This window comes from Corella eumyota, chromosome 7 (genome assembly GCF_963082875.1).
Source record: "Corella eumyota chromosome 7, kaCorEumy4.1, whole genome shotgun sequence".
Taxonomy (NCBI): Eukaryota; Metazoa; Chordata; class Ascidiacea; order Phlebobranchia; family Corellidae; genus Corella; species Corella eumyota.
Window position 1 is genome coordinate 4,665,783 of NC_137496.1, and position 15,733 is coordinate 4,681,515.

At 31.3% G+C, this 15,733-nt stretch overlaps 1 protein-coding gene across 1 annotated transcript; it reads right to left on the reverse strand.

The window, feature by feature from the left end:
• Positions 1-2,123: 2,123 nt before the first annotated feature.
• LOC145759212 (uncharacterized) lies at positions 2,124-12,066 on the reverse strand. Its single transcript, XM_082572979.1, has 18 exons — positions 11,746-12,066; positions 10,868-10,966; positions 10,270-10,401; positions 10,034-10,126; positions 9,391-9,474; positions 9,016-9,173; positions 8,462-8,623; positions 7,847-8,054; positions 6,886-7,761; positions 6,643-6,772; positions 6,210-6,408; positions 5,986-6,076; positions 5,596-5,682; positions 5,036-5,188; positions 4,818-4,947; positions 4,388-4,420; positions 3,573-3,676; positions 2,124-2,995 (listed from the first exon to the last, which is right to left on the reverse strand). The coding sequence occupies exons 1-18, from the start codon at positions 11,965-11,967 to the stop codon at positions 2,810-2,812; spliced, it is 3,147 nt and encodes a 1,048-aa protein (XP_082429105.1). The 5' UTR covers positions 11,968-12,066; the 3' UTR covers positions 2,124-2,809.
• Positions 12,067-15,733: the final 3,667 nt, after the last annotated feature.

Genomic DNA, 15,733 nt, shown 5'->3' on the forward strand with positions numbered 1-15,733 from the left:
ATTATAATTTGTACTGCAGTTTTTTGAACGACCCAGAGCGAAAAAGAGAGCTTTGCGAGAATCCTCTCTATAATAGAACAAACGTAAAATACCGAGTCTTAAGCGCGCTTAGTGCACTATATAGTACACAGTAATTACATGCGACGATTTAATTTTTTTTTCGAAGTCCTAAAATTTGGTTGGTATGTATGCATTTTTGCAGAGAAAGCAAAGCAGCTGCGTGGCTCGGTGGTATCTCTCCCATCTGGAATGCCGAAGGTTCCAGGATCGAGGTATCGCAAATACAATTTTTAATAAAGGGTCGTATTTGGTAAGATAAGTATTAGAATTCGGATTCAAATTTAAACTTCTCTCATAGCTCTTCAGTTAGTACTGTCGTTATTCTGTTGTATTCGCATTACCTTCTACTGTATCGTATGTTTCATGTCCAAACTCCGCTGATCCCGTCTTATAAAGGCGAAAAAACTTCTTCCACGAATGCGGAGAAACTAAGCGAAAAAAAAAATTTTTATTTCCGCGAAAATCAAAAATCGCGATTTTTTTGAAAATTTCGAAAAAAAGGCCAAAATGTGGTGTTTTTGGCATTTTTTATTCTCATTTTTGCACAAAATATTAATTTACTCAAAAACTGCTAAAAATAGCGCGATAAAACCAAGTTTATTAGACTCAGCACCCTACAATACACATTCTGACAAAGTTTCAGTAAAATTGGGGTCAATAAATTTAGGAAATTTTCGAAGAAATTTTTCGACGGGTATTTTTGCAAGCAAATTTTTTCAAATATCTGTAATTTTTTTTTCAATGAAAAAACTTGAAATTTACAGTGTAGTATGATATGGGCTAACCAAATCTATTTTACCTTTCAAAAACTGATAAATATTTAAAATAAAGATTTTACAGCACTTTTACTGTAATTTGATGACGTCATTAATTGCCGTGGAAAATATTTTTCGTAAATTTTTTGCAAAAAAAAAGTTATGCATTTATACCGCCCTTTTTTTTGGGCAAGCTTCTACATTATTATTTCACAGTTTAATTATAATAGAGCGCTGTTAATAATGCCGTCAAGACGCTTAATAAATTATATTCAGAAATAATAGCAAAATAAACAACTGTTGATTGATATTAATTTTAAAAGGGTTAAAATAAAATGTTTAATCGGTTTAAAACTTGTTGTATATCTTAAATTACCTTGGAAAAATGCAAAAAGGCGAAATCTCGGAACAAAAAACGCGGAAAAACGGAATCTTAATTTTTACAATTTATTATGGCTGTAAATGTTTATTTACACAACTTACTTTTAAAAATTGTCATTATTACGTCAAACCAGTTATTAAACTTTTATTCCACTACAAATAATTTTTATGTAAATAGAGTTTGTCTTATAGTAGCAAAGGTTTTATTACCAAATATTGTTTACCAACACTCCACAAAAATCAGATTGGGTTATTAAGTTACATAAGTTAGTGTTTAAATAAAGAAAACATTTGCTTTAATAAAACGTGAGGAGCGGTCTTATGAAAGGTTTAAATCGAAGAGGGGGTAATAAAGGAAATTAAGGCTCACAAAACGTAAGTAGTGCTCTTACCAATGGGTGTTTCAATTAAAAATAGAACTTAAATTAAGTGGCACGAAACGTGCTTTTTAAAAGGGGATTTAAATCAAGGGGTGCTCTAATAAAAACTTAAACTAGAAAAGGGGAAAATGTTACGGTACTTTAGTAAAAGAGGGGTTTAAATCAAAAACCTTGGAGGACAAGCCCAGAAGGACGGGGAAACTTTGTTAAAGAAACCTTATTTAGAGGAAAAATAGCTATGTTGTAATGGGTTGAATCAAGGTTTCGATAAACGTGGCAAAGATGTTAAAGGTAGCGCTAAAAAACTAATAGTTTTGTTAGAATAAATGTTAACTCAATTTTTACACAATTGATTATTACCACTATTTATTATATAATTCGTATATAAATATATAATTCGTATATAAATACATAACATAATTTTTAATATATATATAAAACAAAGAAAATCTAGTCTATATGTTATCTCTCAAATACTTTTCTACCAAATATATCATGTTTATATCTAAAAAATTGTCATACTAATTGGTATTGTTTAACACTGCGCCTTTGATAGTAAATTTAAAGTCCGATTTAAATTATCAAACTTTTTAATAAATTAGACCCATTTTGAATGTAAGGTGCCACGACTGTTTTTAAATGTGTACAACTTATTGCAAAAATTTATTAAAGTTCAAATAAAAACTCAAAATGAGAATTTGTATTCAATTAATTGATATCGGTAATTGAAAAATAAAGAGCCACAAATGTATATATACTGCAGCATGCAATTAGTTCAAATCGAAAGCAAGCAAAGCGTTTTACTGAATTGAAATTGAAAAACTTTTATTTTTGTGCATCAGCCCAGAAGAGTAAAAATTACGCTTTGTTTTAAATGCAAAATGGTGCAAGTGTAATAACGTATTTGGTTTTCATTTGTAAGCATTGGTTGAAAACCTCCAGTTTTCAAGTTCTTAGGGTGAATGTTATAGACGGTACGCGCTCCTGCTGAACATAAACCAATCGGCTGGTTAAGGCCGGCAATTGCAATTAATCTTAAACTGACAAAGGTACCTTGATATTGGTCCAGGGTAACACATTTAGTTGACGTTAAAGCCATAATGTCAGCTTTCCAACATCAATAAAAAACATAAAAACATAGGAATGCACATGTACAAAGCAAGAGTAAAGTCCATCGCAATCCAGGTGTAAAAGTGACTTTTCTTCCATTTCCTTAAGTATGGTGCTGTTGCCTTATTTCTGCAGTGATGCACATGATTTAAACTCGACTAAAAAGTTTCGAACCCACTCGAAAAGAACTTGGGAGCTCGTGTCGGGCGACTCGCCGAACTTTGCGATCAGCTTGACGACCGTTTTTCGAATTTCCGCACACTTGTCGGTCATCTGTTGAATCGTTTTTTCGTTCGCGCAAACCTCCAACTGAAAAGTTAATAAATAAAAAATTTGTATTTTATTTAATATACTGGATGCGGGAAGGCTGCCTTTACAGCCACGGTCCTATTAACTATCACACAGGGCCACATAGGACTGCACATGACAACATTTGGTTCAATCCCCACTGATCTCATGCTGTAGCGCCCTTGAGTAAGGCGATATAAACGGTATGGACTCCTGCTGAGCAAGCACTTAATCAGCAGAATAATTACCGGGCAATTATAATCTATAATATCCCAAACTGCCACAGGCAACTCGAGACTGGGTTGCAGTAACTGATGTTACTCTAAGTTTAAGTCATGCATTCGACTTTCCCACATCGAGGATAAAGATATTTACAAAAAATAAATAAATAAATAAAAAAATATATATATACAGCTATTATTATAACTATTAACCTATACCGGTTCGAAGACAATTATTTGCTATTGTTATGATATAGGAATGTACGATATAAAGCAATAACAGGTAAAACTTAGGCAATCTGTGGATATTAAAAAACGGAATTTTGCTGGTATAAGAGTGTATTGTTACAATCAAAAACGGTAAATTATATTCATACCTCTACGTTGTTGCAAAATGCAAGATCGTCACTGGTCGGCTGATTCTTTTTTCTTTTTATGACCTCACAATGTTTCTTTACTTTCAAAACGCTTTTTCGCATTACTAAAAAATTGTTATAATTTTTTTTTAAATTATTAAAGCAACTTTTAATCTAATATAAAATTTTGAAATAAAATAATTCATACCATATGTTTTGTGTTTTTGAGATTGCAACTTTACATTATTTATTGTAAGGCATTAATTGATACTTTTATTAAGATTTATTCAAAAACTTATTGATAAACTTTGTTAATATTGTGTACATATTGTTTATTAAAGTTTTGATCTTATATTTAAATAATAACGTTAATTTTAATTTTCAAAGGCAAGGTAATAAGCAGTTATTTTTTAATTTTAATTTTAAATTTTTTGTAATTTAAAATTTTTTGCACACAAGATGGTGAACCAGAGCAGTTATTATAAAAACTCCAAATATAAAATAACTGCTCTGGTCAATCATCTTGTGGTCAAAAAATAAACACGTTAAAATTAAGATTAGAAATGACTGCTCTGGTTCAACATCTTGTGATTAAAAACCAAAACTACAAAACAGTTGTTAAAATAAATGCTCTGGTTCAACATCTTGTGGTCCAAAAAAAAAAACTTGAACAAAATTTAAAAAAAATTTAATTAAAAATTTCCAGGTTTGCATATCACTTTGTGGTAAAAAAATTATAATTTTAAATACCAACAATGTCCACAAACTTCAGTAACTATTTCTTACTATTCTGTGTTTTTGTGTAAAAAACATTAATATTATTAAAATCAATTTACCATCTAATTCTGCCACCAATCCTTTTGTTGAGTCTGAAATATAAACATAAAAAAACAGTTGTTAATGAACAGTTAACCACCATATAATGCCGTAAGTTTTATTCTTCTGTAAAAGCCTTTGTTAAAAAGCATCTTGTAATAAAAAGAAAACAATGCTTTTTACTTTTTTTTCACATTCTTTAGGAAGATAGGTTTTTATATTTTTATCGGGTAAGGGTGTGAAATTGTGACGTGTTTAATCTAACCGTAAACGCCGGGCTAAAGAGCAAATAATGTGGCATTAGTGCGGCTTGAACCCAAAACTTTTCAGCCCACAGACCAACGCCAAGACCGATATAAAATAATAAGGCTTTAGAGTCTCTGCAAAATAAGGCCTTAGAGTCGGCCTTTTACCATAATATATTTTGTTTAAGTAACAATTAAAACCTACAAGGTTGGGGTTTTTCCAGCGATTTCATTTCATCTGAAAATTGAAGCAATTGCGGCGAGTTTGTCCTCAAATGCTTAACCACAACATGGAGCAGTGTGAGTTTACGGTTGTTTGTTTTCATTTTGCAAATCTAAAAAAATGATTTAAAACAAAATTAAAATTATACTGCTCTGCGATAATAGAAGCAAAAATAAACAAAAAAAGGAAAAAGTTATTACCGTCTCGAGTGTGGAAAGTCGGATTCCTTTTGTTGTTCCTTTTGTGTTTCCCGAATTAATTGCATTTGCAAAAGCTAGAATGCAAGCTAGCACTGATTCGAACATTTTACTGTTCAGCAACTCTTTGCACGACTGCAACGCTAGATCGACATTCTAAATAAAAAGAGTATTATTTTTTTATCCTTGAAGTTGAAAAGATGACATAACAGCCTAAAAATATATTGTTAAGTTAGTTACACAAGTAACTTTCAGTTGCAAGTTTTGATTATTATTTTTAATCGATGTTAGGGCTTCACGGAAATAGAAACGCTTAAAAGCGTTTTACTTTAAATGTATAACAATATAAAAGATCTGGGAAACGAACCTATAGATCTTTAAGTAGCCAAGTATCATTAACTACTATGTCATAACAAAATGTTAAAAAATTTTACATTTTGGAATTTACAGTACACTTTATTTAATATATTTCTATTATTAACGTTTTAAGACACTTCAAAAAAAAACAAATAAAACAATTTTGAAATTGATGTTTAACATAGAATTAAAATTTAAAAACTTACTGGTTGTATTGCTTCAAGTTCTTGTGGTATTTCCCTGGTTATTACTATCATTTCCAACCTTAAGTTAAGTCTTGGGATTTGACATAACTGTAACATAAAACAAAGTTAAACATTAGAAAATGGATATAAAAATATTTAACAGCGTTTTTATGAAGCTGTACTTAATGTAAAAAGCCTAAACATTAACTCTTACTTTTGTTACCTTGGTCCATTTTTAAGTAGCCTTAGCCAGTTTAAAAGATATTTATTGAGTTAGTACCATTAATAGCAACCTAATACAAGCCATGACATAAAATTAGTGAAAAACATATTGCAGTGATCCAAAGTATTTACGAGTTTACGCTCACCACCTTTAAAAATTATTGAAATAAAAATGTAATGTTGGTTTACCTCTGACATAAACTTGTCTTCTTTTGCCAAATCTCCCATTCCGTCGCTGTGTTTCGAATACATACTCTTCATTTCTGGTTCAGGACAAAATCTTTTGTAAATAAACAAAAATTAAACGTCAGTCCCTTTTTTAATTGTACTTTGCTTCAATAAATTAACAATTCTGGTGAAACTAACATGTCTGAAGTTTGTTATCCAAACCAAAAAATATCTAGGCTACTTACTTGATAAGAGCCGATACTTGCTCGGTGGTAATTCCACCGTCTTCTTCTTTAAGAATTGACAGATGTTTGACCAATTCATCGCCTCTCAGTTTGAAACCGGCCATAAAGATTCCGAGATTCTGAGCTGTCCTTCTGTCCAAGTAACTTTCCCCTGCTTTCTTCTTTTTTGGTGTATTGTCAGCGGTAGGTAACACCATTACTAAGGTTAAAAAGGTTTATAATTTGTTCAAGGAATTGATTATGTATGTTAATGTAGCTAACTCCTTTTTTTAGCCTGTAATAATCGAACCTAGGACCTTATGTTGCGATTGCCAAATCTTTAATTTTCCTAGCCACGCTTTCTATATACACTCACACTAACCTTTCAAGTTTTGTGTAAATTTCTCTACCACGCCTTGGTTTAATATATTTATTTTTTTCAGTGCTTAGTTACCTCTAGTCGGAGTAGGGTTTTCTGAATTACTGAATTTTGATTCTTTTGTGACTTGAAACATTTCGACGAGTTCCTTTTGATCGATATTAATTTTAAAGTTTTCTGCGTTCTTCCACATACTTTTAGCAATCTACAAATAAAACAATTAGTTAAACCATTAGCACTTATGGCATTTTGGTGGCTAAAAATTTCTACTGCTTAAAATATATCAACTTCTTTTATTTTTTTACTTTTTTATCTTACCAGATGCTTCGGAACAATTGTCCAGTGAATCGGCCTCATCGGAGCAGTTGAGAGAGATTTAGTGTCCGCTCTGGATGGAAGTTGCGATAGAGGCGGGGGAGGAGGAATCCCGTTAAGACTTGGAGGCGGTAGACTTAAGACGGGAGGAGGCGGAATGAAGGAAGGTGATATTGGAGTCGTGGGACTAGTGGGGACTTCGTTGGATTTTGCAACTCCTGGAGGCGGAGAGGGCAAGGATGGTTTTGACTCCGGCGACTGTAAACTGATAACCTCTTGCATCAATAAGCTTTGAATAGAAGCTACCGATTTTGTTGGAGAACTCTCTTCACTTTTCGCCTTTACGTCGTCTAAAGATTCGTAGGTAACTTCTATTGCTTCGTCCTTATTTTCAGGCGGCTTGGGCACGTATTGGATAACGATCGATTCTGCATCGCCATTTGCATCGCTAATTGCAACGCTGTAATCAATAGCGGGTTGTTTAGGGCCGATAACGTCAAGTAGCTGCGTATCAGGTCCTATTTTATCGTAGGTATCTTCTGGAACAGGGTCTTGGTTTGTACTTGGAACCGAAAGACGCGTCCTGCCTTTGTTTCTTTTTGGACTTACTTTTGAATATATGACACCGGTTGATCGCCTTAGCCTAGGTTCTTCGTTAGAGTTGTCGTCAACCGATAGGTGATGGTTACCGTTATCTGACTTGACAAGAGATTTAAAGTCATCTGCAGTTGCATACAAATCGTCTGCTTTATTTTTGACCCCGTTTGTTCCGATTTGTATTTCTTGGAGGGCTTTGTAGATAGAAGCGATTTTTTCGTCGACAAAGCTTGAATTATTGTTGTTTGTTACTCCAAGGTTGGTTTTTAATTGGTGCAAGTCCTAAAATACAACAAAAATAAAATCAAAACACATTTAAAATATAAATAGGTCCAGCTTTTAAATAAGTAAAAACTAATTTTTCTACCTTGTATAGTAATGCAAATGCATCGGTCGGCGAGGTTACAAAAACGTCATCAATTTCCTCGCTCCTTCTCTTTTCCTCTTCGTTTTTCCCGTTTACCTCCTCCTCTTTGTAGTCTCGCCTGCAGCCTTCTTGTATTGCAGCTATCCAGTCATCCCTAATTTGGTGCAGAGACCCAGAGGTAAATGAACCAGAATCGGGAATTCGAAATCTATGATTTAAAATGTAACTTTAATGTATATATTATATATTATGATAAAGTGAGTAAATGAATAAATGATTTTAAATAGTAAAGTTTAAGTTAGCTAATGTCACAAGATTAAAGCAGTAATTCGTTCTGCAAGAAACATGGCAAATTACCTAAAAATAACTTAACTTTCAATAGAAAAATGACATGTTAAGAACTTAACTTACTAATAGGCTAATGATCAAAGAGCTAACGCATTAGGTGTCGTAAAATAAAATAGAAAACTTAAGACCAGGCAAGAAGTATATGAGTATTACTAGTATCTCAATGAACAAGCAATAAAACTGTTCTTCTGACATCAAGAATATATAAATTATAAATTGTATCTTTGAAAAGCTGTCTAACAAATTAGTATAAAGATTAGTATATACCTGTAACTTTCTTTGGTTGTTGCGACTGTAAAAGTATTATTGTCTTCTGTGTGAATAGCTACGCTGCCTGGGGAAAGATGAATGATATTTAAGGCTGCAGGCTGTTCTTCATCATCCGTTCTGTAGTAGGCTAGCTCACCAGATCGAATCACTACTTGACGTCTAAATGTAGAAAGGTTGTTTGTAACATAAAAAAATGTAAACATATTAGTATTTTTTTTTTTTGATACATCTTTATCCTCGATGTGGGAAGGTCGAATGCGCGACCTAAACATAGTGTAACATCAGTTACTCTGACCAAATCTCGAGTTGCCCGTGACACTTTGAGATATTATATAAAATATAATTGCCCGGTAATTATACTGCTGATTAAGGGCTGGCTCAGCAGGAGTTTATACCGTTTATAGAGTCTTACTCAGGGGCGCTACGGCAGAAGAGCAGTGGGGATTGAACCCACGACCTCATGTGTGGTGTAACATGTGTTCTTATCACCACATCACGCTACCGGTATTATTGGTAAGAATAGAACCTAGAAATTTAAAGTTAGTACTTACCTATTCCAGTTAATGGCTGATATAATCTCCTTTTTCTTTTCCAATATACCTTCCTTGATAACCCGGAAACTGAAATTCAACTTTTCACACGGGTCAAAACTTTCCCCACGTCCTTCACAATTATTTTGTTCGTTGATAACGTTTAACAACCGCAGCAACTAAAAAAATTACTTAAGACTTTAGAAACCCAGATTTTGACAGAAATTAATTTTACATATCACCCCTTAAACTTGTTAAGTTAATTGATGTTAATAAAGATACACCATACTTTAATTTAGAATTTTCTATAAAGTCTTACATTTATTACACTTTTATATATAACAATCGAATGGTTCTTGTTTAAAACGTTGCAAGTTAGAAAACAACATCACTAACCTTTGTTTTATCGTCTAGGTTTTCAGCCAGAATTTCAACATCCTGACTGCTGTCGTCAAAATTAATAAACACCCTTTTTCCATCCTAACACAGTTTAAATAAAATTACTTAAAGAAACAACATTTTCTACGCAGTACCACAAAAAAAATTTTAAATTTTAAATGTAACGCGATTCGAACGAAAGACCTCGTGTACAGAAACCCAAACTCATAACAAGTATACCCATAGGGTTAAAAAAATTTATCTTATTATTTTTAGGCAAGTTTGTATATATTTTTATTAGATAAAAGAGGTTTGGTGCATGTATTGAGCTATCCGTAAACGCCAGACTCAAGGGTAAATAGTGTGTGCTGGTGCTGCTTAAACCCGAAACCTTTCGGCCTATAATTCAACTTTGGCCATTAAAGTTAAAAACATTTTTTTCCATATCACCTTAAGGTGATAGGTTTTATATTTTTTATTGGGGAATGGTGTGCTGTTATGACCTGTTTTTAAGCTATCCGAAAACGCCGGGCTCAAGGGCGAATAGTGTGACGTTGGTGCGGCTCGAACCCAAAACCTTTCGGCCCGTAGTTCGACGCCATGACCGGTTCGCCACACTACCGGACTACTGAAGTTAAAAACAAATTAAAAATTGTCCTACCTGACCGTTAGCTCCACTAAGCGACGAAAATTGGTAACTTTTAGTGATGTTGCCTCGATGAATAAAGTAAATGAATTTTGCATCGAAATCAATCTAAAAGGTTAACCAACTCATTAAAAGTTAAATGTCACAAAATTTCAATCTAAAAAAGTTGTATAGTTTAAAGCTTGTAGAAAATTGTATATAGGCCTATAAAAATAACTGTGTTGAAAATATAGCCTAATAAAATTACTCACTTGTAAAATCCGTTTTTGCGGTTGCTTAAGCTTGTTAAACTTGTAGATTAAGAAGTTGTATGTTTTCTTGTTACGCAAGTCAAGGTCAGAAAAACTTTTGCTTGTTAAGTTTTCTTCGGAATTTGACAGTGACTAAATATAATGTTGGGTTTTAAAGCATATATAAAATTTAAACAATACAATTTCGCTTTGGTTAAGTTTTAAAAGCAGTTTTTATGTGAATAAAATTTGCTATAAAATTACATTATATTGGATTTTGTGTTTTTCCCAAATTTAGCCCTTCTTTATTTGGTTTTCTATGTAAGTATTTTGAGAAAGGCGTTTACAATATAAACTCCTGCCAAGCCAAAAACTAAAATGATTTGTATAAAAATTTGGAAATACCCAACAAGTCAATAATATCTAAAACTGCCAAAGTTAATTTGGGTACCAAATGTTATCCTGTGTTTAGGCTGCGAAGTCAGCCTTTTCACATCAAGTGAACATACATATTAGAATATGCGACTTGCACTTATTTGTAGTTAAACCATATTTGCCAAGTAAATACTACAAGTACTGCGTTTTGTAAATTAAATATTAAAAAAATTCAATATCTCACTCTCGGAGACTTCGTTAGATTTTCCCTTGTATTCTTCTTATTTAAAAAATTCTTCAAAATGTTGGTTGGATTAATAAAGTTGTAATTTGCCATCGTTTTCTAGATTTCAAATAAATAAAACAAACTTAAATATACAAACATTCATATTTTATCTTTGATATAAACAGCTAACGAAGTCTTAAAACGTAGAGTAATTAACATTGCCTCGACTAAAATGCTTAAACAAAAATGATACTGTAAAGTGCATAATACTTTCTACCGCCTTATGCAGTCTGATTAACGAATTTTAATTGCCCACTTATATTTTAGTATTTATTATTGTTTCGTTTATTATTTTTGTGACGTAGTTTCTGCGAACTTTAAAAAAGGTTTCTTTTTTACATAGTAATTTGAAAAGCGTATTGAGCTAAACCCGAAATGTATAAAGGTTGTCACACCTGCCTTGCAATAAATTACTTTCCTTTTAAACACAAAGCGTTGCGTTCAACTTTGGCAATTTAAAAGGCCGTAAAATTATACAACTTTGTAATAAACTTGTTAAATATAAACTTTGTATTATCACCTATAAAAATTCACAACAAATTTAACTTTATTTAATATTTAACAAAATGAGGTCTTGGGTTTGATTTTCACTTCTCTCATGCTGAAGCACCCTTGAGTAAGGCACTATAAATGGGATAAACTTTAGCTGAGCCAATACTTTATCAGCAGTTTAATTAATTATCGGGCAGTCTTAATCTATAATATTCCAAACTGCCAAAGTAAACTCGAGACTGGGTCGGGGTAACTAATGTTCCTCCATGTTTAGGTCGTGAAGTCGACCATCCCACATCAAGAATTAATGAATATAAAAAAAAAATTAAATATAAATAACTTACCCTTGGACCGTCCGTTTCGTTTATGACGCCATAGTCAGAATTACGTCGGATGACGTCATCGGATTTGATGACGTCAGAAGGCGTTGATTTTTTAAGATCGTTGATTCTCGTCTCCTTCCAAGTCACAGCCTCGTCGATTGTCATCACATTGTTTTTGACCTGTTGCATCAACCAAATCTGCTCATCGTTGCTCATTGTTAGACCTCGGGGTGAAGCCGCCATTGTTACTGTTTTTGTTGTAGATTGTTATTGTTTGGTATTGTTATTGTATTACAAATTTTGTCATCGAAAACTGATTGTTTTTTTTTGCTAAAACACTAATCGCTATCTGTAAATTTTAAAAACAACTCTTTTTAAATTTAAATTTAAATCTAAAAACAAATAAAATTAGTACATGCTGTAGCACCACAAACTTAAACTGTAATAATATAATTTAACAGCGTTCTAACGCAATATTGAATACACATTACCCTTTGCTTTTCTGAAAACATTACAATAAAATCCAACGTGATTTATTACTGCCAAATGCATGATAAATAAACAGCTCAAAACATATCGCTTTGCTGTTTATTCAGTCGTAAAAACTTGAAAAAAAAAATTTTTATATTTAGAAAATTATATAGCTACATGCTATCTAGCCTGTATTTGTATACTGCGACGTAAAATGACAGGTTTGCAATATTGTAATCGCTTTCCTAGGAAAGTTAACGCAAACAAAAACGTGCAATAACTTTCGCTTTGGAACAAAACGTCAGCAAGGCTTTGATTTTCCCAAAAATGAAAGCAGTTTTTAATATTTATATTGCAAAACGTGAAAGGCTAAAATGAAAATTTCTATTTTTAGTAACAGAGAGCTACATAAATATTTTAAATGAAGTTTTAAAGTTGCTACTTAATTTAAATACATTTAAGTAATATCTTTAAATGCCACAGCCAACATTAGAATCTTTACTTAAAAACAAGTCAAATATATATATATACACTAAAACTAATTCTTATTTTTAACAAATATTTTTCGTACCATTTTATTTTCAAGTGCGCCCATTAAAATGTAAATATAGTCTCAACAAAATCCCCTTAAACAAATAAAAAGGGAACGAACACGCCAACTAAGCCAGCCTTTGATACAGGTTTGTTCAGCAATATCTTTTACAAAAGCTAGTGATAGTAAAGTCAAATACAAATTAACATAATACTAAGGTTTAAACGGCGTTACTTGAATATTTGATTCTGAGCGAGTACATTTAATTTCCTGTTAATTAAGCCCACGTTCTACTGTTTTAAATCTATTATGGTTCTTGTTTTTGTATATGCACATGCATAAATACAATTGAGGTACAAGGAAGTATAAAAATATCGAAGTTTTGTTATCATAAGCCTTTAAAATGCATCTCTATTGATACGCATCTGTTATATTATACGTTTATTGCAATTTGTAAAAAAACTGCATAAAAGCTTGACTCATAGCAACATTTGCTGTAACAAAATGTAAGATTTAAAAATGGATTAGGAGGGTTTGTAAAATTAAACCCCTTAAATTTTAAAAATTTTATCTCATATTGGTAAAACTCTTACAAAAAAATTGTAGAGTACACCATACGATTTAAATACATTCCTCACTAAAACTTTTTTTAAAAACATAAATGCTTTAATTTTTGCTTAAATATTATTATTAAGTTATTTTATTACTCTCCTAAATCTAATTTTTTTTTAATTCATATTCTTTTAACGTTGCGCGCAACTACACTTAATTAACACAAGTGTTGTGAATTATTAACTATATACACATACCTTTATCTAATGTACATATACTACATAAACACAAATATCTTAACCTCACAAGCGGTGCACTGATTAGTTTTTAATAGATTCCTGTTTTTGATAAAATTAAAGTACACTAATAACAAACGGACCCATTCAACAACTGTTACTATTGATTTAACTTTAAAAAAATGCAAAATTTTACTCCCACGAGGCTACCAAAGTGTTCTGTTATCGATTGCAAAAAATTTCAAGACACCAAAGATACTATTGTGTTAGCAATTTTTGTTTGTATAACTTTGTAAAAAAAATTAGTAATAGTCCAAGTAGAAAAGGGCTTTATACTGGCACAATTAAAAACGCCTTACTAATTAGCACAACCAATTGTATAACGTTATAGTAGCCCATAGTGCAACACATCTTTTTAAAATTTTAAACAATTAATAATGAAAATTACTTTTTGTGCTCAGATCTGTGCTTAGATCATATAACTTATACTTCACAATTTTCTTATTTACAATGCAACTTTACAATGCGACAAAATTTGACTTCGAAACTTTACAATGCGACAAAATTTGACTTCTTCGAATCGATCTCCAATTGTCAAAATCATTTCCGAAATTTATGACTATTTAAAAATCTAAAAGGTGAACGAGTGGAAGTTGTCGACAATTAAGAGCTTTATCAGCCAATCACAAAATAGATTTAAGTACAGAAAACTGCCAAAACTAAGCATTTACATTTTATGCATAACCCTATACCCACAAACATAATTAAAAATTGCATCAAGAGTATATTGTTCTTTCGAGTAAAACTAATAAATTTAAAATTAAACACATGTATTAGGCACTAATAATTACACACATAAATTATGTATTTATCCTTGTTTTACCCAAATACTATACCTAATGCTATATAAGCTGCATGATATAAAGTACTAGTACACTAAACAGCCCACTCAATTGTAATAGCACAAACATTTTCGTCGAGTTAATCAAAACCGCTAAAAAAACAAACCTTTAACTATAAATAAACACTTACATAACATAGCATTATTTCTGAAACAAAATTAATACGTTTTTTTTGTTTAAAAACGTATATTAGTGCTATTTCATATTTTTATTGCCATATAATGCTTGTTATAATGAACTAATGACGTAGTAGCTTCGCATTTATTTATGTTTTTACAATACATATCCTGTTTTGAGTGTAAAACGTAAGAAAATATTTACTTCTATGTTTAACGTATACCCTTTATTAAAATTGTAATATATAGCTAAAACAGTTTTAAATACCTCGTCTTTTTATATGTCTGCAATTTAAAAAGCTTAGTATTTTTTATCATTCTTATTTTTAAACGTTTCTACTAAAATCAATAAAGAATTTAAATCCTTTGTAGTTTATGGAAACGAATTCTTAAACTTAACATTTTTTGTCATTTTTTTATACTTTGTTTTACTCTAACCCGATACGTATACTTAATATTTATATATCTTAACCCTTACCTTAACTCTATAAACATTAGATATCTAATAATGGTCTAATAGTATTTAATAATTTCAACAATAAATCCATATTGTTCTTATTTCTTACGACCCAAAGTTTTTTATAAAAAACCCTTGACATATTATTAACATCACGTAAAAATCAATATACAAATTCTGTTTTATCGTATTCTGCTAAAACGTATATATCACAGGCGCAAAGGTAAACTAAACATAGCTCTGTGACTAACATTAACCCATTAAAAACATAAAAAAAACTAGAAAAAATAAAACAGTCTAATATAGCAGGTTGCCGTTTTATATACAAGCCTATTTAATAATTTAAACCTTGTTTTTATTCTGCCAAATCGAAGGTTATGTGAAATGAAGGCATTTTAATTCTTGTTTTACAAAAAAGGCCTAATACAACGCGTGGTTTATGTAAAAAAATTCAGCTTCCCCGTTTAATTATTAATGCTTAGACGTCTGGTGCATTACGATTGCAAATTTAGCCTTATGCTTAAAAAACAAGAATGACGTAATGTTTTGGACTACAAAACAGAAAACCGCTAATGCAAAAGAAATTATTTTCTAAAACATCCTCATAAAAGCTTACTTTATATTTTAACCTCTCAATATATTTTAAAGCTGTTTAAAAACCTAGCATACATGTACCTTATCTACAAATATATGTTGTGTATGCCTGAAATATAAACTACTGTAGCCACAACGAATTTTATGTG

Excerpts from the sequence above, each read along its gene's own strand:
- LOC145759212 (XM_082572979.1), bottom strand. The coding sequence starts at position 11,967 with ATGGCGGCTTCACCCCGAGGTCTAACAATGAGCAACGATGAGCAGATT. Across the intron at positions 10,127-10,269 it reads CGCAAAAACGGATTTTACAA|ATTGATTTCGATGCAAAATT; the intron begins GTGAGTAATTTT and ends TTAACCTTTTAG. Across the intron at positions 5,189-5,595 it reads AACTTGAAGCAATACAACCA|AATGTCGATCTAGCGTTGCA; the intron begins GTAAGTTTTTAA and ends CTTTTTATTTAG.